The sequence below is a fragment of the Myxine glutinosa genome, chromosome 9 (assembly GCF_964187855.1).
Source record: "Myxine glutinosa chromosome 9, kmMyxGlut1.1, whole genome shotgun sequence".
Taxonomy (NCBI): Eukaryota; Metazoa; Chordata; class Myxini; order Myxiniformes; family Myxinidae; genus Myxine; species Myxine glutinosa.
The window spans coordinates 17,642,916-17,661,710 of record NC_136269.1 but is presented as its reverse complement, the minus strand read 5'-3'; the positions used below and the strand labels follow the sequence as shown (position 1 = coordinate 17,661,710).

At 44.0% G+C, this 18,795-nt stretch overlaps 1 protein-coding gene across 3 annotated transcripts in view; it reads right to left on the bottom strand.

The window, feature by feature from the left end:
• TARBP1 (tRNA guanosine 2 -O-methyltransferase TARBP1) overlaps positions 1-18,795 on the bottom strand; it is a 202,766-nt gene that overhangs the window by 64,604 nt on the left and 119,367 nt on the right. For 2 of the 3 annotated variants that reach the window (XM_068129542.2, XM_078784136.1), the window contains exons 23-25: positions 11,715-11,864; positions 8,076-8,162; positions 2,968-3,170 (exon numbers count right to left, since the gene is read on the bottom strand). In XM_068129542.2, coding sequence (XP_067985643.2) covers positions 2,968-3,170; positions 8,076-8,162; positions 11,715-11,864 — 440 coding nt within the window. The remainder of the gene's footprint in view (positions 1-2,967; positions 3,171-8,075; positions 8,163-11,714; positions 11,865-18,795) is intronic. The other variant, XM_068129544.2, reaches the window with a different exon arrangement.

Here is an 18,795-nt window from a genome sequence, read left to right as displayed (position 1 = left end):
AAAGGGGGGGGAAACAACAGCAGGATAGAAGTGAGATTGAGAGAGTGAGATCACGGGGAGGGAGAGGAGGACACATGGGGCAAACAAGCTGTACACAATGTGAATGAAAACAGCAAGAGGAAAGGGAAAACAGGGATGAAACAGAAAAGAAACAAAAACGAAAATAGGTGAGCGGGTAGGAGGAGTAATAGGGGGGATGGGATGGGATGTTAGGGGTGGGATGGGGGTGGGGGGGGGGGGGGAGGATGAATCCCAATAACCTGGTAAAAGGCATTACTTGGGAACTTCATATCTTTACAATACAACCCGTTATACCTTTCCAATACAGTATGTTATCCCTTTATTTCTTCCCACTGATGAATTAGCCAGTCACAAAGAGATAAGCATAGGAATACAAGGGTAAGATGAAGAAATTGCAAATGAGGAGAGGGAGGAGGGGAAGAGGGAGTGGGGAACAAAGGATTTGTGATTAACCAATGGTTCAACATCACTCCGTCATTAGGCTGTCTCATGCTAATTATCCCCTTGAATAATTTGTGATACAAAAGAGTTCTCTGATTCATTCTGCCTGTTAGCTAGCTATCTGTAAGGGAATTAATTATTCTATTTCCTTTTCATCAACAACCTGTCTGAGATCTGAGGGTTGATTTCAATTCATATCATCACATTTGCTTGTTTGCATATATATATATGGAAATCTTACTACATGTGTGTGTGTACATGTGTGTGTTTTTGTGTGTATGTATGTGTGTAGTGTGTGTGTGTGTATGTGTGTGTATGTGTATGTGTGTGTATGTGTGTGTTTGTGTATATCTGTGTGTGTCAGTGTGTGTGTGTCAGTGTGTGTGGGTGTGTCAGTGTGTGTGGGTGTGTCAGTGTGCGTGTGTGTGTGTGTGTGTGTGTGTGTGTGTGTGTGTGTGTGTGTGTGTTTGTGAAAATTCGTAATAAATATTTGGGACAGTCAGGACATCTATCAATTGCTTGCAGGTAAACAAGGTTCTTACTTTAGGAAAATGAGACAAGTCAAGTACAGGGTGTGGTAGAAATAACATAATTTACAACACCCATTAAATGTTCATAAAATACTCTAGGTAGGAATGGCTGTTTGTGCTCAATAAATGATGAGATTGGGAGAAAAGCACTTGTGAAAAAATGAAGTGTGTGTATTTAAAACAATATTACAAACACTAATTGAAGCCATAAACTAAAAGACCCTCCCCCAGACCACCCCCACCCCGTGTCCCCCTTCAAGACTTATTTCCAGAACTAAACTTGGAACATCTCAAATGACGAATAAACTGGACCTTCCATGAACCAAAGCATTCAACGGGTTACAGTGCCTTCAGAAAGTATTCACACCCATTTCACATTTGGTTGTGTTACAGGCTGAATTTAAAATGGACTAAATTTATTTTTGTCACCAATCTACACAAAACACCCCATAATAACAAAGTGAAAAGGTGTTTTTACAAACTTCTCCATTTTGTAAAGGAATTACAAAAATATCTAATTTAAACAAGTATTCGAAGTCTGGCCTTTGGCAGTGATTACAGCTTTGAGTCTTGGGTTTGTCTGTATCAAATTTGCACCACTGGATTTGGGAAGTTTCTGACATTCTTCCTTTTAGATTTGCCCAAGCTCTGTCAAGTTGGATGGGGAGCGTCGGTGAACAGCAATGTTCAAGTCTTTCCATAGATTCTCAATGGGATTCAAGTCTGGCCTTTGGATGGGCTTCTCAAGGACTTTCACATTCTTATTCTGAATCCATTCCAGTGTTGCTTTGGCTGTATGCTTGGGGTCATTGTCCTGTTGGAATGCAAATTTTTGCTGCAGTCTAAGGTCTTTTACACTCTGAAGCAGGTTCTCCTCAAGGATTTTCCTGTATTTAGCTCCATTTATGGTTCACTCTATCCTTACAAGTCTCCCAGTCCCTGCCGATGAAAAGCATCCCCATAGCATGATGCTGCCACCACCATACTTCATGGTGGGGATGGTGTTAGATGAGTAATGAGCTGTGCTCGGTTTCCGCCAGAAGTAGCGCTTTCATTCAGACCAAATAGTTCAATTTTCGTCTCAGACCACAGAATATTTTGCCTCATGCTCTCAGAGTCTTTCACATGCCTTTTTGCAAACTCCAGGTGTGCTGTCACATGCCTTTTTCTCAGGAGCGGCTTCCATCCGGCCACCCTCCCATAAAGCCTTGATTTGTGAAGTGCTGCAGAGATTGTTGTCCTTCCGGCAGGTTCTCCCTTCTCAGCCAAGAAACTCTGTAGTTCTGTCAGATTGATCATTGGGTTCTTGGTCACCTCCCTGACCAAGGTCCTACTTACCCGGTTGCTCAGTTTGGTCGGACGGCCAGCTCTAGCAAAAGTCTTGGAAGTTCCATATTCTTTCCATTTCCTAATGATGGAGCTCACTGTGCTCTTGGGAACTTTCAATACTCTAGAAATGGTTTTATACCTTTCCCCAAATCTATTCCTCCTCACAATTTTATCTCTGAGTTCTGCGGACAGTTCCTTGGACTTTGTGGTAGAGTTTCTGCGCTGACGTGCACCGTGAACTGTGGGATCTTATATCGAAAGGTGTGTTTCTTTCTAAGTCATGTCAAATCAATTGAATTGGCCCCAGTTGGACTCCAATCACGTTGTAGAGACATCTCAATGATGATCAAAGGAAATTGGATGCAGCTGAGCTCAATTTGGATTGTCATAGCAAAGGGTTGAATACCCTTATTGACTCAAAGCATTCCAGCTTTTCATTTTGAATTATTTTGCAAAGGAATTCTGCAAAAAAATTATCGTTTGACATTATGGGGTAATTGGGGTATTATGTGTGTATCAGTGACAAAAAATCTCAATTTAACCCATTTTAAATTCAGGCTGTGACACAACAAAATGTGAAAAAGTCAAGGGGTGTGAATACTTTCTGAAGGCATCATACACATTCCCCTCTGCTCCCACTACTCACCCTTTTCCTTGCAGACAGCTTACGTTTTCCAGGCAGGATTCCACCATGGCAGCGATCGGCTGTATGTCATTTGAAATACGTCCCTCCACTTTGCAAGCTTCCCACACATGACCGAGAGCATGAAGAGCATGCAGGCGCACTCCAAACGAGTGACTCATGCACCAAGGAAGAGTGGCACTGAGAGCACGACGTGCAAAGGAGACCTAAAAAGCATGTGCGTGCACACACCAAAACACACACATATAACACAGGTCACCACCATCAAACAAAAATGAACAGTAATCTGGGATCTCAAAGGTTTGGTCTGAAGGTCTGGTCAATCGAGGTGTCCATGCATCGGCAAGGATGGCTGAAAGGTGCCATCAATTTTCACATCTAGCAAAAGGGACGGGGGTGGAGGAGGGCAAGAAGCCAACTATTTCAGTTATAATTGCAAACATAAGGAGCTGAGGGCCTACATCATGTACATTTCCATGTATACAGCGCCTTCAAAAAGTATTATCACACCCCTTGACTTTGTTCACATTTGTTATGTTACAGTGTTAATTTAAAATGAGTTAAATTGACATTTTGTTGCCACTGATTTACACATAACACCCCAAAAGGACAAGGTGGATTTCTTTTTTTTGAAATTTCTTCCAAAATAATTAAAAATGAAATGCAGAAATATCTGATTTACATAAGTATTCTGTATTCAACCACCCGAGTCAACACTTTGTAGAAGCGCCTGTGGCAGGGATTGCAGCTTCGAGTCTTCCTGGGTATGTCTGTATCGGCTTTACACATCTGGATTTGGGGAGTTTCTCCCATTCTTCCTTGCAGATTTGCTCAAGCTCTGTCAAGCTGGATGGGGAGCGTCGGTGAACAGCAATCTTCAAGTCTTTCCACAGATTCTCAATGGGATTGAAGTCTGGGATTTGGCTGGGCCACTCAAGGACTTTCAACGGGGGAGGGGGAGGGTGGGCAAGGGGGGGGGGGGGGGTGCTCACAATTTTTTAACGTGCTTTCACGTGCCTTTTTGCAAACTCCAGGTGTGCTGTCATGTGCTTTTTTCTCAGCAGTAGCTTCCACTTGGCCACTCTCCAATAAAGCCTAGATTTGTGAAGGGCTGCAGAGTGTTGTCCTTCCAGCAGGTTCTCCCATCTCAGCCAAGGAATTATGTAGTTCTGTCAGAGTAGTCATTGGGTTCTTGATCACCTCCCTGAGAAATGTCCTTCTTGCCCGGTTGCTCAGTTTGTTCGGATGGCCAGCTCTAGGAAGAGACTTGGTATTTCCATATTTTTTGATGGAGCTCACTTTGCTCTTGGGAACTTTGAACTCTCTATAAATTGTTTTATACTCTTCCCCAGATCTATGCCTCCTCACAATTCTATCTCGGAGTTCTATGGGCAGTTCCTTGTACTTCATGGAAGAGTTTCTGTTCTGACATGCGCTGTGAACTGTGGGACCTTATATAGAAAGGTGTGTTTCTTTCTCAATCCTGTCAATTTAATTGAATTGGCCACAGGTGGACTACAATCAAGTTGTAGAGACATCTCAATGATGATCAAAGGAAATTGGATGCATCTGGGCTCAATTTGGAGTGTCATAGCAAAGGGGTTGAATACTTATTGACTCAAGAAGAATTCTCAGCTTTTCTTTTTTGATTATTTTGGAAAAACTTCCAAAAAGCAATTCCACTTTGACATTATGGGGTATTATGTGTAGATCAGTGATAAAAAAAATCTCAATTTAATTCATTTTAAATTCAGGCTGTAACACAACAAAGTGTGAGAAAAGTCAGGGGGTGTGAATACTTTCTTAAGGTTCTGTAGAACATGTGATGTCAATCTCGGTCGAGCTGACTCTAATATTTGAGAAATAGTTGTGACATAGAACACAACTTATGACAGTTACTCAGAAATTTGGGGATATTGTGCCATTTTTAGCAACACATGCACCCTTTGCTTTGATGGCTTTAAAACAACTGGTTTCGCAAAGCATGATGTTAGAAATGTTGCACCGATGGAAAAATATTCCACCATACGAACTGCATGGATTCGATCAACGAACTCTTCCCTAGGTATTACCAACAAAGGCATGAGCAGAAAAGGTTAAGCATAAAAAAAACAAAGTGAAAATGACTGTAACTAACTTTATGATCTAGGATTAAAGAAAGCTGTATAAAACAACCAGGGAAAGCTGCAGAAGGTAAGCTCTTTGCTGTTTCAAACCCCATGTAGATTCTTCTACAGCTGCAGACATTCACACATGGTACATACATGAGAATCCCAATACCACCAATACACCCCCTCAGCCACCAGACTGGTTTCATAGTTTATTGGCGAGTCATCAGTGATAGCGTAGAGAGAAACGCACACCCCGGAGGGTCCCAAGCATGTACCACCTTACGTAGCTTTTCTTGGTTGCTTTACGCAGCTTTCTTTACCTGGAAGAGCATGGGAGCTAGTCATAAAGATCAGAGCCAATTGGGGAGAATAATTGATTAGGTGAAAGCTGATTGGTTGTTCCCTCCAATTATAGGTGAGAGATGTGATTGGGTCTTATTATTTATATATTGACTGCTATTTGAAGTTGCATAATTTGAATAATTTGACTTTTACACACAAGTGTCTAACCAATGGAGAAAGAGACACTCGGGCAGGTTGGAAACCACAGGTCATGTTGAACAAATGGCACGTATTTACAAGTAATGCATTGTCACAAAAGAAAGTCTTTCCCTTATACACGCAAGCCCCTCAGACAATCACCTTATCATGGTAACTACAGACATAGAGGCCTCATTCGCTCTGGGAAGTTAGACAAGTAAGGGAATAGACTCGTTGACGATCCCTCGCTCATCCAACACAAGCCTACGGGCTTATGTGGTCCCAACGTGAAAAGGGGAAGGTAGGGGGAAAAGAGAGGACGATGGTGTAAGGCACCATGTGGGAGGAAATGTGGTGAATGCTTTGTAATGCGTAGAAGAAATCGTGAATGCATATCAATACCCGTGCTCTGAACGAGTCGAGAGGAAATCATTGATGGTTATTTGTGTGTTCTAAGTGAATGATTACAAGTGGGGAAAGCAAGAGAACGCCGGCACGTCCAGGGAGAGAGCTCTGCAGCTCATTCGCACTCGCTCCGTGGCAGAGCTCATCTTTGGTAGCGGCTCACGTTTGCCCAACTCATTCCTCGAGGATGCCTTCTGGCTCTCTTTGCGCCATGGATGTACACAATCCTAAATTCTGGGTGACCCGGACTTATAAAGCCTTTGGCTGAGGCACTTGGCTTGTTCTTCATGGTGCTGATTGGTTCTCACTGTGCTGCTTTTGCATTGGAGCACAGCTGATGGGTCGCGCCTATTGGTTGAGCTCCCAGCTCAGGGCCACCGTTTTCCGATAACTCCGACCCCGATAACTCCGACTCTTCCGATAACTCCGGAGTTCCGATAACTCCACCCATATGCGGTCCCTCCTGCACCATTGGGTGCGAGATGTTCTGGTGCTGCCGGATAATTTGGCTTTTGTTACATGCTCCTCCCTGACCCCCTGGTCACGGTGTACCTCCGAGCCCCGAGAGGAGTCACGGCAGAAAAAGTGTTATTCTGTGTGTCAAAGATCAATGGAGAAGCCACCCCAATTGTTACTCACAAACAAATATTGTATTAAGATCACACAAGAATAACAGTACAACAACAATAGTATTCAAAAGTACAATCATTAGGTCCTATGATGGTACCATCAGTTTTGTAATATATAACTCACTGTGCTCCAAGTGAGTGAAACAAGAACATTCCCCAATGTCTCTTATTCCCGGCTTCAAGACGAAGTTGTTTCGCTCCAGCGATCGCCAGAACGATGTCCAATCGAGACCAGAATCCCGTGCGGATGGCAAGTACAGTCATACAGCCGACTGTACAAAGGCGCCCTCAAGGCGACTGGGAAATCCAAAGGTGCCCTACAGGCGACTGAGAGATCACACCCTCGGGTATGGACGAATTAACCTTCAAAAAGCCACGTCACACACACGCCCCAGATTGACGTCTGAATGCGGTGAAAATGGTCGAAAAGAGACGAAACCGCGAGCGAAGCACAAATCCTGCGCGAGTCAAAATGGCCGACGACCCACTCTTGAGATGTAACGGCCCGGCGATAATTCTCCTCGGAATCCACCGCCAAAAACCTGACACGCAGGTTGATCGGTCACAGCGATGACAACTCTGTCGCAGGGACCCCTTTCCCGGGAACCCGAAAGTTCGCTAGTGACTCTTGCTCGCCAACGTTCGCTCCAGACCAAGAAGCAGCTATGCTTCTTGTCCGACTCTACTTGCTCCGCCCTCTTCTCTCCTCTTCTTCCTCTTCATCATCCGGTTCCTGATCCAGTTTCCTGTTTCTTTTAACATTAACTTTTTACCTTTTGAAAACAGTTCATGAACAATAAACCTTTTGAACACAATAATAGTACATGGAATCAGAAATATTTACAGTGGATGCAAACCACCACAACGGAAGTGACGAATCCGTAACACTTTTTATTTTGGTTTTGTAACAAAATTGGGGGGTGAAGGGGGGAGGATATTAGAAGGGATATAAGAAGAGAGGGGATTTAGAGAAGAGTCAAAAAGGGAATTCATACCTGTGACACAAACACAATGCATTTACCTGTCCACTGATACAAGGGGAAAGTAATCTATCTAAACAAAATACAACAGATACATCTAAACTCCAGGGTTCCAGGGTTATGTGTTGGATGTAACTCCCTGAGGGGGAGGGGGGGGGGCTATCCAAAACAGCAACAATATTCATTCCGATATGAATGAATGATCGTTTTAAGGCCATTTTTCCCCGCTAAAGCGGGGGTTAGCCTTGCGGGCCCCATTACAATCACGGTTCCCTGTTTGAGGCAATGTTTTTATGGCCGGATGCCCTTCCTAACGCCAACCCTTAGTCGCCTCTTACGATGCGCAGGGATACGGTGTACCTATTCTAAATCGGGGTACACACTGGGATCATTCATCCCAGCAAGCTGGATATGGATATGTAATATTCCATGCACATGAACATAGCATGAATGCACATAAATGCACACACATATATAAGAGTGGACCTCACAATGAAATTTCTCACCCCTTGGGAGTCGTTGTTGAAAACTTTAATCAAATGCACCAACACGGTGAAGAACGAACAAATGCTGTTCCTTCCTTTGTCAAGTTTCTGCAAACACAAAAAACACTGAAATGATTACACTGCAAACAACGTATGATTTTCAAAATTGTTTTCTATATTGTACAATTAAGTCATCTGATAAGGTGGTCCAATGTTATCAATGACAACAAGTGTATGCATGTGTGTATGTACAGTATGTATGTATGTATGTGTGCATATGTGTATATATGTGTGGATGTATGCATGTGTGCATATGTGTGTATATGCACAAGTAGTGGAGAAAAAAATAACACACCAACAGAACGTCACTTCGTCGGGTGATGGGCCACCACATGCATCCAGGACAACATGGATACTGCATGGCATGGAGTCAACAAGGGTCTGGAACTGTTCTGCATGAATACGACACCATTCTTACACAAGGAAGTCCAACATTACATGTTGGTTTGATGGAGGGCGAAATCGCTGTCTTAGCAAAAGGTGCCCCACACCTTTGCCACCATTGCACCAAAATGCCACCATTGCAGGAAAAGGTGCCCCACACCATACTCAGGGCTGTACAACTCCCTGGGCTGCCGCCACACGTAGCCACGTCCATTCGTCGAGAACATAGTGAAGGACGACTCATCAGACCATATCACTTCTGGACGTTTTAGATGACAGAGGATGCTCATGATCCACATTGAACTCTGTACAGGCAGTCCCCGGGTTACGAACGCCCGACTTATGAACGCCCGTACTTACGAACCGACCTCCGTAAAGCCTATGATTAAAAATATATATATATATAATTTTTTTTTTGGGATACAGAATTGAGGCTCGTGAAAGAGCTAACATTTATCACACAAAGAAAAAAGCAAACAGACACACAAAGTATATAATAAGGGGAGCGGTAGACAAGAGAAATATGAGAAAAGCTCTGTTCAAGCCACCCTTGATGTTTACTTTAAGTAAGAAAATTGACCAGCACCAGGTCCATCCTCTCCAGCACCAGATCCATCCTCTCCAGCACCAGGCCCATCATCTCAGAGAGATATATCAAGGTATGATCGTTTCAAGGTTTGCAAGACATCAATTGGAACGAGAGTAAGTGTTAACCTTTAATCATTATCTTTTCATTTTTATCTAAACAGTTTAAGAAATGTTTCTTTCATGTTTTTTTTATACCTATAGATGTTTTAGGTAAAATATATACTATATACTAAGACAAACATTTGACTAATTGACGCTAGATGTGAACCGTACACAACTGTTCCGGCTTCATACAAATTCGACTTACAGACAGACTTAAAAACGGAACTCGTTCGTAACCCGGGGACTGCCTGTACACAGTTTGTCCGCCATTTTTTTGTACACATAATACACAGTTGAGGTTCATGGAAGAGCTAGTACACTGAACGAATCAGGAAGTAACAGCCAAAACAGGACAAAAACATGCAAAATGAGCAGTAGAGAGAGAGGGAAAACACCAACAGCAGAGTTGAAGGCCAAGATAGAGGGCGACTTGGACAAACAATGGGTGTGGGGAGGAATGGGGGCAGGAGAAGATGCATGGGGTGGACAAGATGGATATAGAAGGAAAGTCCAAGTAGGGAAAAGTGGAAGGAGGATGGATTTGGTTGGGGTCAACGATGGTAGAAGAGATCATGGTTTTGGATTGGGGACAATCTGAGATGGTGGTGAATGGCTTCTTGAAGACCTGGAGAGAAGAATGAGATTGAAGAGGATGTGGAAGTTGATTCCACAGGTGGGGAAAAAGAGGAACAAATGAGTGGAAGTGAGCAGTGATTCTGGATTTGGGTAGTTCCACCAGAACGGGGTTGATGGTGGACCATCTGTGCCTGGCAGAAACCTGGGAGAGACAAAGTACAGAAAGAGCAGAGGATACAAGACCGGAAAAAGCAGGTGGTAGAAGACAGAGAGACCACCGACCTGTGTGCGATGGCGAAGTGATAAGTCCATAGACTCAGCTTCATTGCGGGAGTTTCCAATAATCCTGAAGGCCTTAGTTTCCACGGCGTCAAACTGAGCAAGATGTGAGGCAGGGAGCCGACACATAATGGAGAGCAGTGCTCCATCAAGCTGTGGATGAAGACCTTGTAGGTGGATAGTGCTTTGCCCAAGAAAGATCATGGCTGACAGTGAGACACAGGAGTTTGAATGACTAAACCTCCTCAAGAGGATTGTTAAGAAAGTAGATACGAGAGTTTGCCATACGGTCCTTTTCAGGAGAAATAGTGACATTGTGAGAATTGTCATGATTGAAAGACATATTCCAAATGTTTGAAAAGCTTTGTAGGCCTCATACTTTGCATATATACTGTATGGCCCAATGGCCCATGCACCCTGGTATTTCCATTTTTTCTTTGTACCCAGGCTTTGTGGCACAAATTGGCACAAATGGCACAAATTCCACTTGTGCAACAAATTGCACAAGTAAAACACACACAACAAGCGGTGGCACAAATTGCCGCACACCATGGCTTGCTATGCACAGTCAAGAAATTCCTATGCACCATGACTTTCCATAAGATTACGTTTATCCATACAAATCACAAAAACTTAAATGCTATGACCATTGAAAATCAGCTGCTCCTAAGAAATAAGAAAGCATCTTATGATCACAAATAAAAGGAAAATTTGTACGGTTGCTAATGCAATCTGCAGGTCTGCTGAGGTTCCTCGGGGATTTGTCATATTAATCAGTAAGTGCGTGTCATCAAATACAAGGCTTATTTATTATGTAAATTTGATGTTAAATTCCAACTCCTCCATTCCGGATGGATTTCTTTCCTTGTTGTAGAAACAACTAAACCTGCAAAACACCAAAACAACAACAACAACAACAGGCATTTTTAGGCCATTTTCCCTGCTGGAGCAGGGGTTAGGCTTGCGGTCCCCATGACAATCTTCTCCATTTTGCCCTATTTTCTGCATCTCCCCTCGTTAACCCCCTTGCCCGCATTTCTTCTTCCACCGTCTTTAGCCAAGACTTTCTCGGTCTTCCCCGTCCTCTACTTCCTTCTACATTCATTTCCATCACTCTTCTCAACCAGTCACTTTCATCCTTCCTCAACACATGACCAAACCATCTCAACCTGTTCCTCTTCACAGCATCCATCACAGGCTCTATTCCCATCATCTTTCGCAATTCATCATTTGTCTTCCTCTCTCTCAACGATACTCCGCACATCCACCGAACCATTCGCATTTCCACCCTTTCCAGCCTTCGTTGCTGCTCTACATTCATTACCCATGTCTCGCTCCCATAAATCATAACACTTCTCACACATGCAGCATACACCTTTCCCTTCAGCTTCAACGACACTCCCCTCCTCGTCAGCACGCCACTCAGTTCCCGAAACTTCTTGCATGCACATGCTCTTCTTCCATGCACAAACATTCCACACATTTGCATCAAGGCTCCAAATACGCAAGTGCAAATACAAATTGTCATCAATGATGCACATGGAAACATTTGCATCAAGGTACTTGTTAAACATCTCGTCATGACATTGCTCTTTAATTATGGTGGATTCGCACTTTTTGGAAGAAAAAAAAAGCATTGCATCAGAATAAAGAAATTGGTGCATGTCCTACATAGGAGCCCCACTCCCAGAAGGTCGGTAGGAGAGAGGGATGCCTGTGGAGCAGGAGTACCAGAAGCCACTCGATGAGTCGCTGGACTGACACCTGATGGGACTCCGCCGTGGCCCTGTAGGCACACTCCAGGACGCTCTGCGTGCAGGCCTGTCACACGTGAATAAACAGGAAAGCGAACATGAGAAAGCTTCCTCAGTGGGCTTTGCCGTTTGGGAACACGGACATGGTCCAGTGACACACGTAACACGTTCCTCTTCTTCTAATTTTAAGATACTTTGCAAAGCCAATGCAAAGATGGGTCGAAGAGAACAGTAAGATTACAAAAAAGATAGGCCTGGGGCAAGAAAAGCAATCGAGATAATTAAATCAGAAGTAAGTTTGTATTAGGAATTCTTTACGAGGGCATATTTGAACAAAATAAGAGATGTGAATAATGAGATTCAGCCGGAAGTGATAAATTCAGCAGGAGGCATTAAAAAGAGGTTACAATTTCTACAACTCAGATGGGAAAAGGTAATGTGTAAGAAAATAAGCTATCAATAAGTTGTAAGTGAAGTAACAGTTCGTATATACAGATAAATAGTTAGCATTATCATAAAAAGCAGGTAAGTGAAGTAGCAGAGCTAAAGGGCTAAACCCATAGTCTCAGGCAGTAAATGGGTTATTGCTGATGCAGTCCAGGCCGCCTCGGAGTCCAGGATGCTTCGGAGTCCAGGCCGCCTCGGAGTCCAGGATGCTTCGGAGTCCAGGATGCCTCGGAGTCCAGGATGCCTCGGAGTCCAGGCCGCCTCGGAGTCCAGGATGCTTCGGAGTCCAGGATGCCTCGGAGTCCAGGCCGCCTCTGAGTCCAGGATGCCTCGGAGTCCAGGATGCCTCAGAGTCCAGGATGCCTCAGAGTCCAGGATGCCTCAGAGTCCAGGATGCCTCAGAGTCCAGGATTCCTCAGAGTCCAGGCCGCCTCGGAGTCCAGGATGCTTCGGAGTCCAGGATGCCTCAGAGTCCAGGATGCCTCAGAGTCCAGGATGCCTCGCTGTCCAGGCCACTTTGCTGTCCAGTCCGCCTCACAGTCCAGGCCGCCTCACAGTCCAGGCAGTGCTCATCACTTTGCGTATTACATGTGCAGTTCCCAGAAGACCAGCATTCAGCATCTCCGTCAGTCTAATGCATCCAGGAATTATTCCAATCAGATCTTCAGTGTCCTTCTTGATGATGATTGCTCCAATCACAGCTGTGCTCGTATTCTGCATTCTTCAAAGTTATATCTTTTCATCCATTTACTGAACTTCCCTGTTTCCTTCAGCATGATGTTATTACATGGATTCCCAATGTCTATTCAAAAACAGAGTTTACGGTGTTTATGTGATAAATAAATAAAAATTCTATACAGAATCGAGGCTTGTGTAAGAGCTAACACATTGAACATGCAAACATGCACAGACACATAAAGCATACAATGAAGGGAGCGGGAGAGAACTTAGAACAAGAGTGGGAGAGACAGGGAAGCACACAAGCACAACAGTAGAGAACAGGGACATCGGTAGTTCTGTGGAAGGGGGGGGGGGGGCTGGAGAGGAGGGGTACACGGTATAAAGCAAATGAACACCATTTGGAATTTCAGGAAAGAAGTTGGGGATTGAAAGAGGCGGATTTGGGGTGTTTAATGGGGGTAGAAAAGATCAAGACTTGGATGGGGGATGGGGGATAAGAGATGGTGGCGAACAGCTGTTTTTAAAGACCTGGAGGGAGGAGTGGGATTGAATAGAGTGAGGGAGATTGTTCCAGAGGCGGGAGAAAAGCGGGATAAAAGAGTGAAGGTGAGCAGAGAGTCTTGATTTGGGCAGTTTCACCAAAAGAGGGTTGCTGGCAGATCTTGAGCATCGTGCAGGAATATTTGGCAGACAAAGCACAGACAGAGCAGGGGGAGCAAGGCCGGAGAGGAGTCGGTAGAAGACAGAAAGACCACCAACCTGCCTGCGGTGAGCGAGTGAAAGGCCCTCAGAATCACTTCATCGCGAGAGATAACAATGATTCTGAATGCCTTGGGTTCAACCGCGTGAAGCCGAGCCAGGTGTGAGGCAGTCACCTGCCCAGAGGGGAGAGCAGTATTCCATTGAGCTGCGGATGAAAGCTTTGTATGTGGTGAGGAGCTCAGAAGTGCCCAGAAAGGACATCGCACGATGGAGGATGCCCAGTCGGTGATTAGCTTTGTAGACCAGCTTGGAAATGTGGTTTCCCAGGAGAGATCATGGCAGAAGGTGAGACCCAAAAGCTTGAGTGACAGACCTTCTTCAAGAGGATTGTTCAGAAAGTAGATGGGAGGGTTTTCCAGACGATCTTTTCGGAGAGACAAAGTGAGAGTGTGAGATTTGTCAGAATTGAAAGACATGTTCCACTTCTTTGACCAGTCTGTGATTTTGTCCAGGTCTGCAGAGAGTGAAGAGGCTGCTGCCTGACAATCTGAGGGTTAAGATATGGAGCGGCAGAGAGTGGAGTCATCAGCAAAGAGATAGAGAGGGTTTTCCAGAGAGTCGGAGAGATCATTAATGAAGACCAGAAAAAGCACAGGGCCCAGAACACTGCCTTGAGGAACTCCAGCCTGAACAGGAAGGGGGAGATGAGAGAATTCCATTCAGGGCCACACGTTGACTACGACTAGAGAGGAAGTCTGCAAGCCATGCGTGGAGATTTCCATGGATACCATAGGAGGAGAGTTTGGTGAGCAGAACGGGGTGCCAGACCGTATCGAAGGCACGTGATATGTCAAGGGAGACAGCTCTGATTTCCTGTTTGGCATTGAGGGCCTCCATCCATTGTTGAGACAGCAGAAGCAACATTCCCAGAGTAGAGTGACCTGGTCTGAATCTAAATTTATGATCCAAGATCAAGCCATTGGAGAAGAGGAAGGATTTGTCAAACACGATGATGGCTTACATGACCTTGGTGATCTATCGGGAGCAGGCTGATTGGTCTGTAGTTGCAAGGATATGTTTTTGATCGCTGTGTCTGGCTTATTCGTGTCAACAGCTCTGTCTGTGTAAATCTGCATATCCCAAAGGAGAGCAACTCCTTGGATATCTGTGCCCATCTGTGGTTTCTGCTTATACCATGTCAGACAGTTTCACATTGTCGTGTTTGTAGATGTACCTGTGCAGTGTGCATGCAACTGACAGCTCTGTCATGGCACTTCAAGTAGTCTGAAGGGCCCAAGACAAGACAACCTCTAAGTATGTGATCGAGATGCACCCATAATGTTGGTGGCACATTCAACAGCGACTCTCAATTGTTAGGTATTCTTTCAAATGTTCTTCTGGTTATGTTTTGTTTTCAGAACTGCATCCTGAGCGGTTTCACCTTTGAAGCTTGCACGTCAGAACCAAATATGTCACTCAGAGCGTGATGAAGGCATTCCGAGACTCCAAAATTCTGATTTACGTTCTGAGAAACTGCGCATGCAGCCGCTTCTTTTCCAAGGCATTTTTCAGATGTTCACATCATGTCACGTGGCCATCACTTACTCTATCTTGCATTTTCAGTGGCTCGTTTGTCATTTCCTGTTAGCTCATCGAGACGTGAAGTATAGTGGAGATCTAGTCTTGCTAATGGAGGCTGGTGTTGACCTCCATCAGCAGACAAGTATAACAATGGATGAGATCAACAGAACATTGATCGATATATGCTACCTGCCGTGGGAAGTAAGGAGAAGCGGATGTTTCAGGCGTGAACTCATCTTTTGCGCTGACAAATTGTTAACTACCAAAATGTCAGTCTCTCTTTAAGCCGCTGTCACACCTTGACGTTTTAGCCAGCGTATGCCGACGTATGAAAAATTTGGCGAATACGCTGGCACACGTCGAATACGTTATGGGTAAGTTTTGTATACGTTAAGAGCACGCTGAAGCACGCTGGCATACGTCGTAGTACGCCGAGCTCGTCGCACAAAATTTGTCGACGTATGCCAGCCGCCAGGGTATGACTCACACCAGCACTCAATTTTGATACGTCGGCATACGCTGGCTAAATCGTCAAGGTGTGACAGGGGCTTTACTTCCACAGCAGTTATCATTCCTCGTTAAACATCCCGTTGATTCCAAACATTGAGACATACATCTTAACAGGTGTAACTACATTTTAACCATCTCATTGCAACACTGGCTGACTACGCATATCAATTAATCGGTATCACCTGAGTTTGAATCCCGTTGAATTAACGCCAGGTGGGTTGTCTCAGCCTGTCATCCTTCCGAGGTCAGCAAAATGAGTACCAGATAAATGGTCCAGGCCAAGAGGCATTGAATCAGCGGCAGATGTGCCCACAGAAAAATGATGCAACCAGCAGCCGAGTGGCTGCACACGAACCACCCAATTAATAGGTGTTTCTGTTTTCCTTTACGATATATAGCCCGTAACCTGATGCTGGCAGCTCAAAATGTGTCCAGAAATGGACTTCCATTGGAAGGTGCTGGGAAGGAAATAAGTGGAATTAGGCCATTCCCGATGTTTCAGACCTGCTAAATACAATGATACAGTCCACACAGGATATTTCATTTCAAAGGAGGTCAAAATAGGGCAAACTTCTGATCAGGCCCTTCTTTCGGTACCTCAAAATACAAAGGTTTCCACACGGGACGAACATTCACATATTTTACCGACCATGGTAGTTGTTTCCTGGCATTTAAAGATAAAGAATGAATTGAATATTGTGACACAAGCTGACTTATGATTTTACTAAATTTCCGACAAATAATAGATTATTTTTTTGATTGGAGATTATCTGGGTTTTCATTGGAGAGAAAATCACTGACAGTGAGGAAGAAGAGTAACTTGTACAATAAGAGTCACCTCGATGTGTCTCAAGCAGCTAAACATTTGCAGCTTCACCAGTACATGGCTTACATTACCCAGTGTTACCACTGGCATTAAGTCATATGATTAGACACATGATTAGTAACTGCAACACAACCACAACATTTACCAATTTCAATCAGGGCCGATATGCTGCAATGTAAATTTACACCGCAGGTGTGCAATAGCACTCATCACACTCATTTACAACAACCTGTTCCATTTACCCCTAAAAATCTTTAAATCCTGTTCATGGAAAAAAATGATTACACGGAAACAGAATAATACAGATCGAGGTTACAATAATCTGTACAATGTTTGCCGTGCACGGTATCCAATGAAACTACTCTTTGCACGGTATTAAATGAAAATACAGTACCTTCAGCAAGTATTCACACCCCTTGACTTTTTTCACTTGTCACTGATCTGATTTGTTTGTCACTGATCTACACATAATACCCCACAATGTCAAAGTGGAATATTTTTTCCCAAAATAATTAAAAATGAAAAGCTGAAATGTCTCGAGTCAAGCGGTATTCAACCCCATTGTTATGACACTCCAAATTGAGCCCAGGTGCATCAAATTTCCTTTGATTGTCCTTGAGATGTCTCTACAACGTGATTGGAGTCCACCTGGGGCCAATTCAATTGATTTGACATGATTTAGAAAGAAACACACCTTTCGATATAAGGTCCCACAGTTGACAGTGCATGTCAGAGCAGAAACTCCACCATGAAGTCCAAGGAACTGTCTATAGAACGCCGAGATATAATTTGTGAGGAGGCATAGATCTGGGGAAGGGTATAAAACAATTTCTAGTATTGAAAGTTCCTAAGAGCACAGTGAGCTCCATCATTAGGAAATGGAAAGAATATGAAACTACCAAGACTCTTCCAAGAACTGATTGTCTGACCAAACTGAGCAACTGGGCAAGAAGGACCTTAGTCAGGGAGGTGACCAAGAACCCAATGACCACTCTGACAAAACTAGTGTTCCTTGGCTAAGATGGAAGAACCTGCCAGAAGGAGGACAGTCTCTGCAGTACTTCACAAATCGAGGCTTAATGGGAGAGTGGCCAGATGGAAACCACTCCTGAGAAAAAGGCAAGTGACATCACGTCTGGAGTTTGCCAAAAGGCACGTGAAAGACTGAGAGCATAAGCCAAAATATTCTGTGGTCTGATGAGATGAAAATTTAAGTCGTTGTGCCTGAATGCAAAGCGCTACATCTGGCGGAAACCGAGCACAGCTTATCACGCATCCAACACCATCTCTACCGTGAAGCATGGTGGAGGCAGGATCATGCTATGGGGATGCTTTTCAGCAGCTGGGAGACTTGTAAATATAGAGTGAACCATAAATGGAGACAAATACAGGAAAATCCTTGAGGAGAACCTGCTTCAGAGTGTAAAAGACCTTAGACTGTGGTTAAGACTTACATTCCAACAGGACAATGACCCCAAACATACAGGCAAAGCAACAAAGCAACCCCCCCCTCCATCCCCCCCGAAAGTCCTTGAGTGGTCCAGTCAAAGCCCAGACTAGAATCCCATTGAGAATCTATGGAAAGATTTGAAGATCGCTGTTCACCGACACTCCCCATCCAACTTGACAGAGCTCGAGCAAATCTACAAGGAAGAATGGGAGAAACTCCCCAAATCCAGATGTGCAAAGCCGATACAGACATACCCAAGAAGACTCGAAGCTGTAATTGCTGCTAAAGGTGATTCTACGAAGTAATGATGCTGAATACTTGTAACTGGGTGCTGAATTCTTGCAATGTGCTGAATACTTAATTTTGAATTATTTTGTAAAAAAATCAAAAAAAAAAATCCACCTTGACATTATGCCGTATTATGTGCAGATAAGTGATAAAAATCCATGATAAATTCAGGCTGTAACACAACAAAATGTGAAAACGTCAGGGGGTTGGAATAGTTTTTGAAGGCGCTGTGTAGGAGACAATTTCCATATCAAAGGTTTCCATTCCTTTGAGGTGTGTGCTGTTAATTATAAGCTCGCATTGATTGTCTACAGTGCAATCGCACCATTTGGAGCAAATGCAAATGAAACAGAGAAACAACACCGAGGGACAAAGCACCACACTTACAAAAGCTAATTTACATTCAGTTCCATGGCCTATGAATTAATGCTACCTGTCTTGGGATAAAAGATAAAGCAGTACTTGCACATAAATGAAAAAAATAGTCCCCCTTTCTTTCTTTCTCTTTCTCTT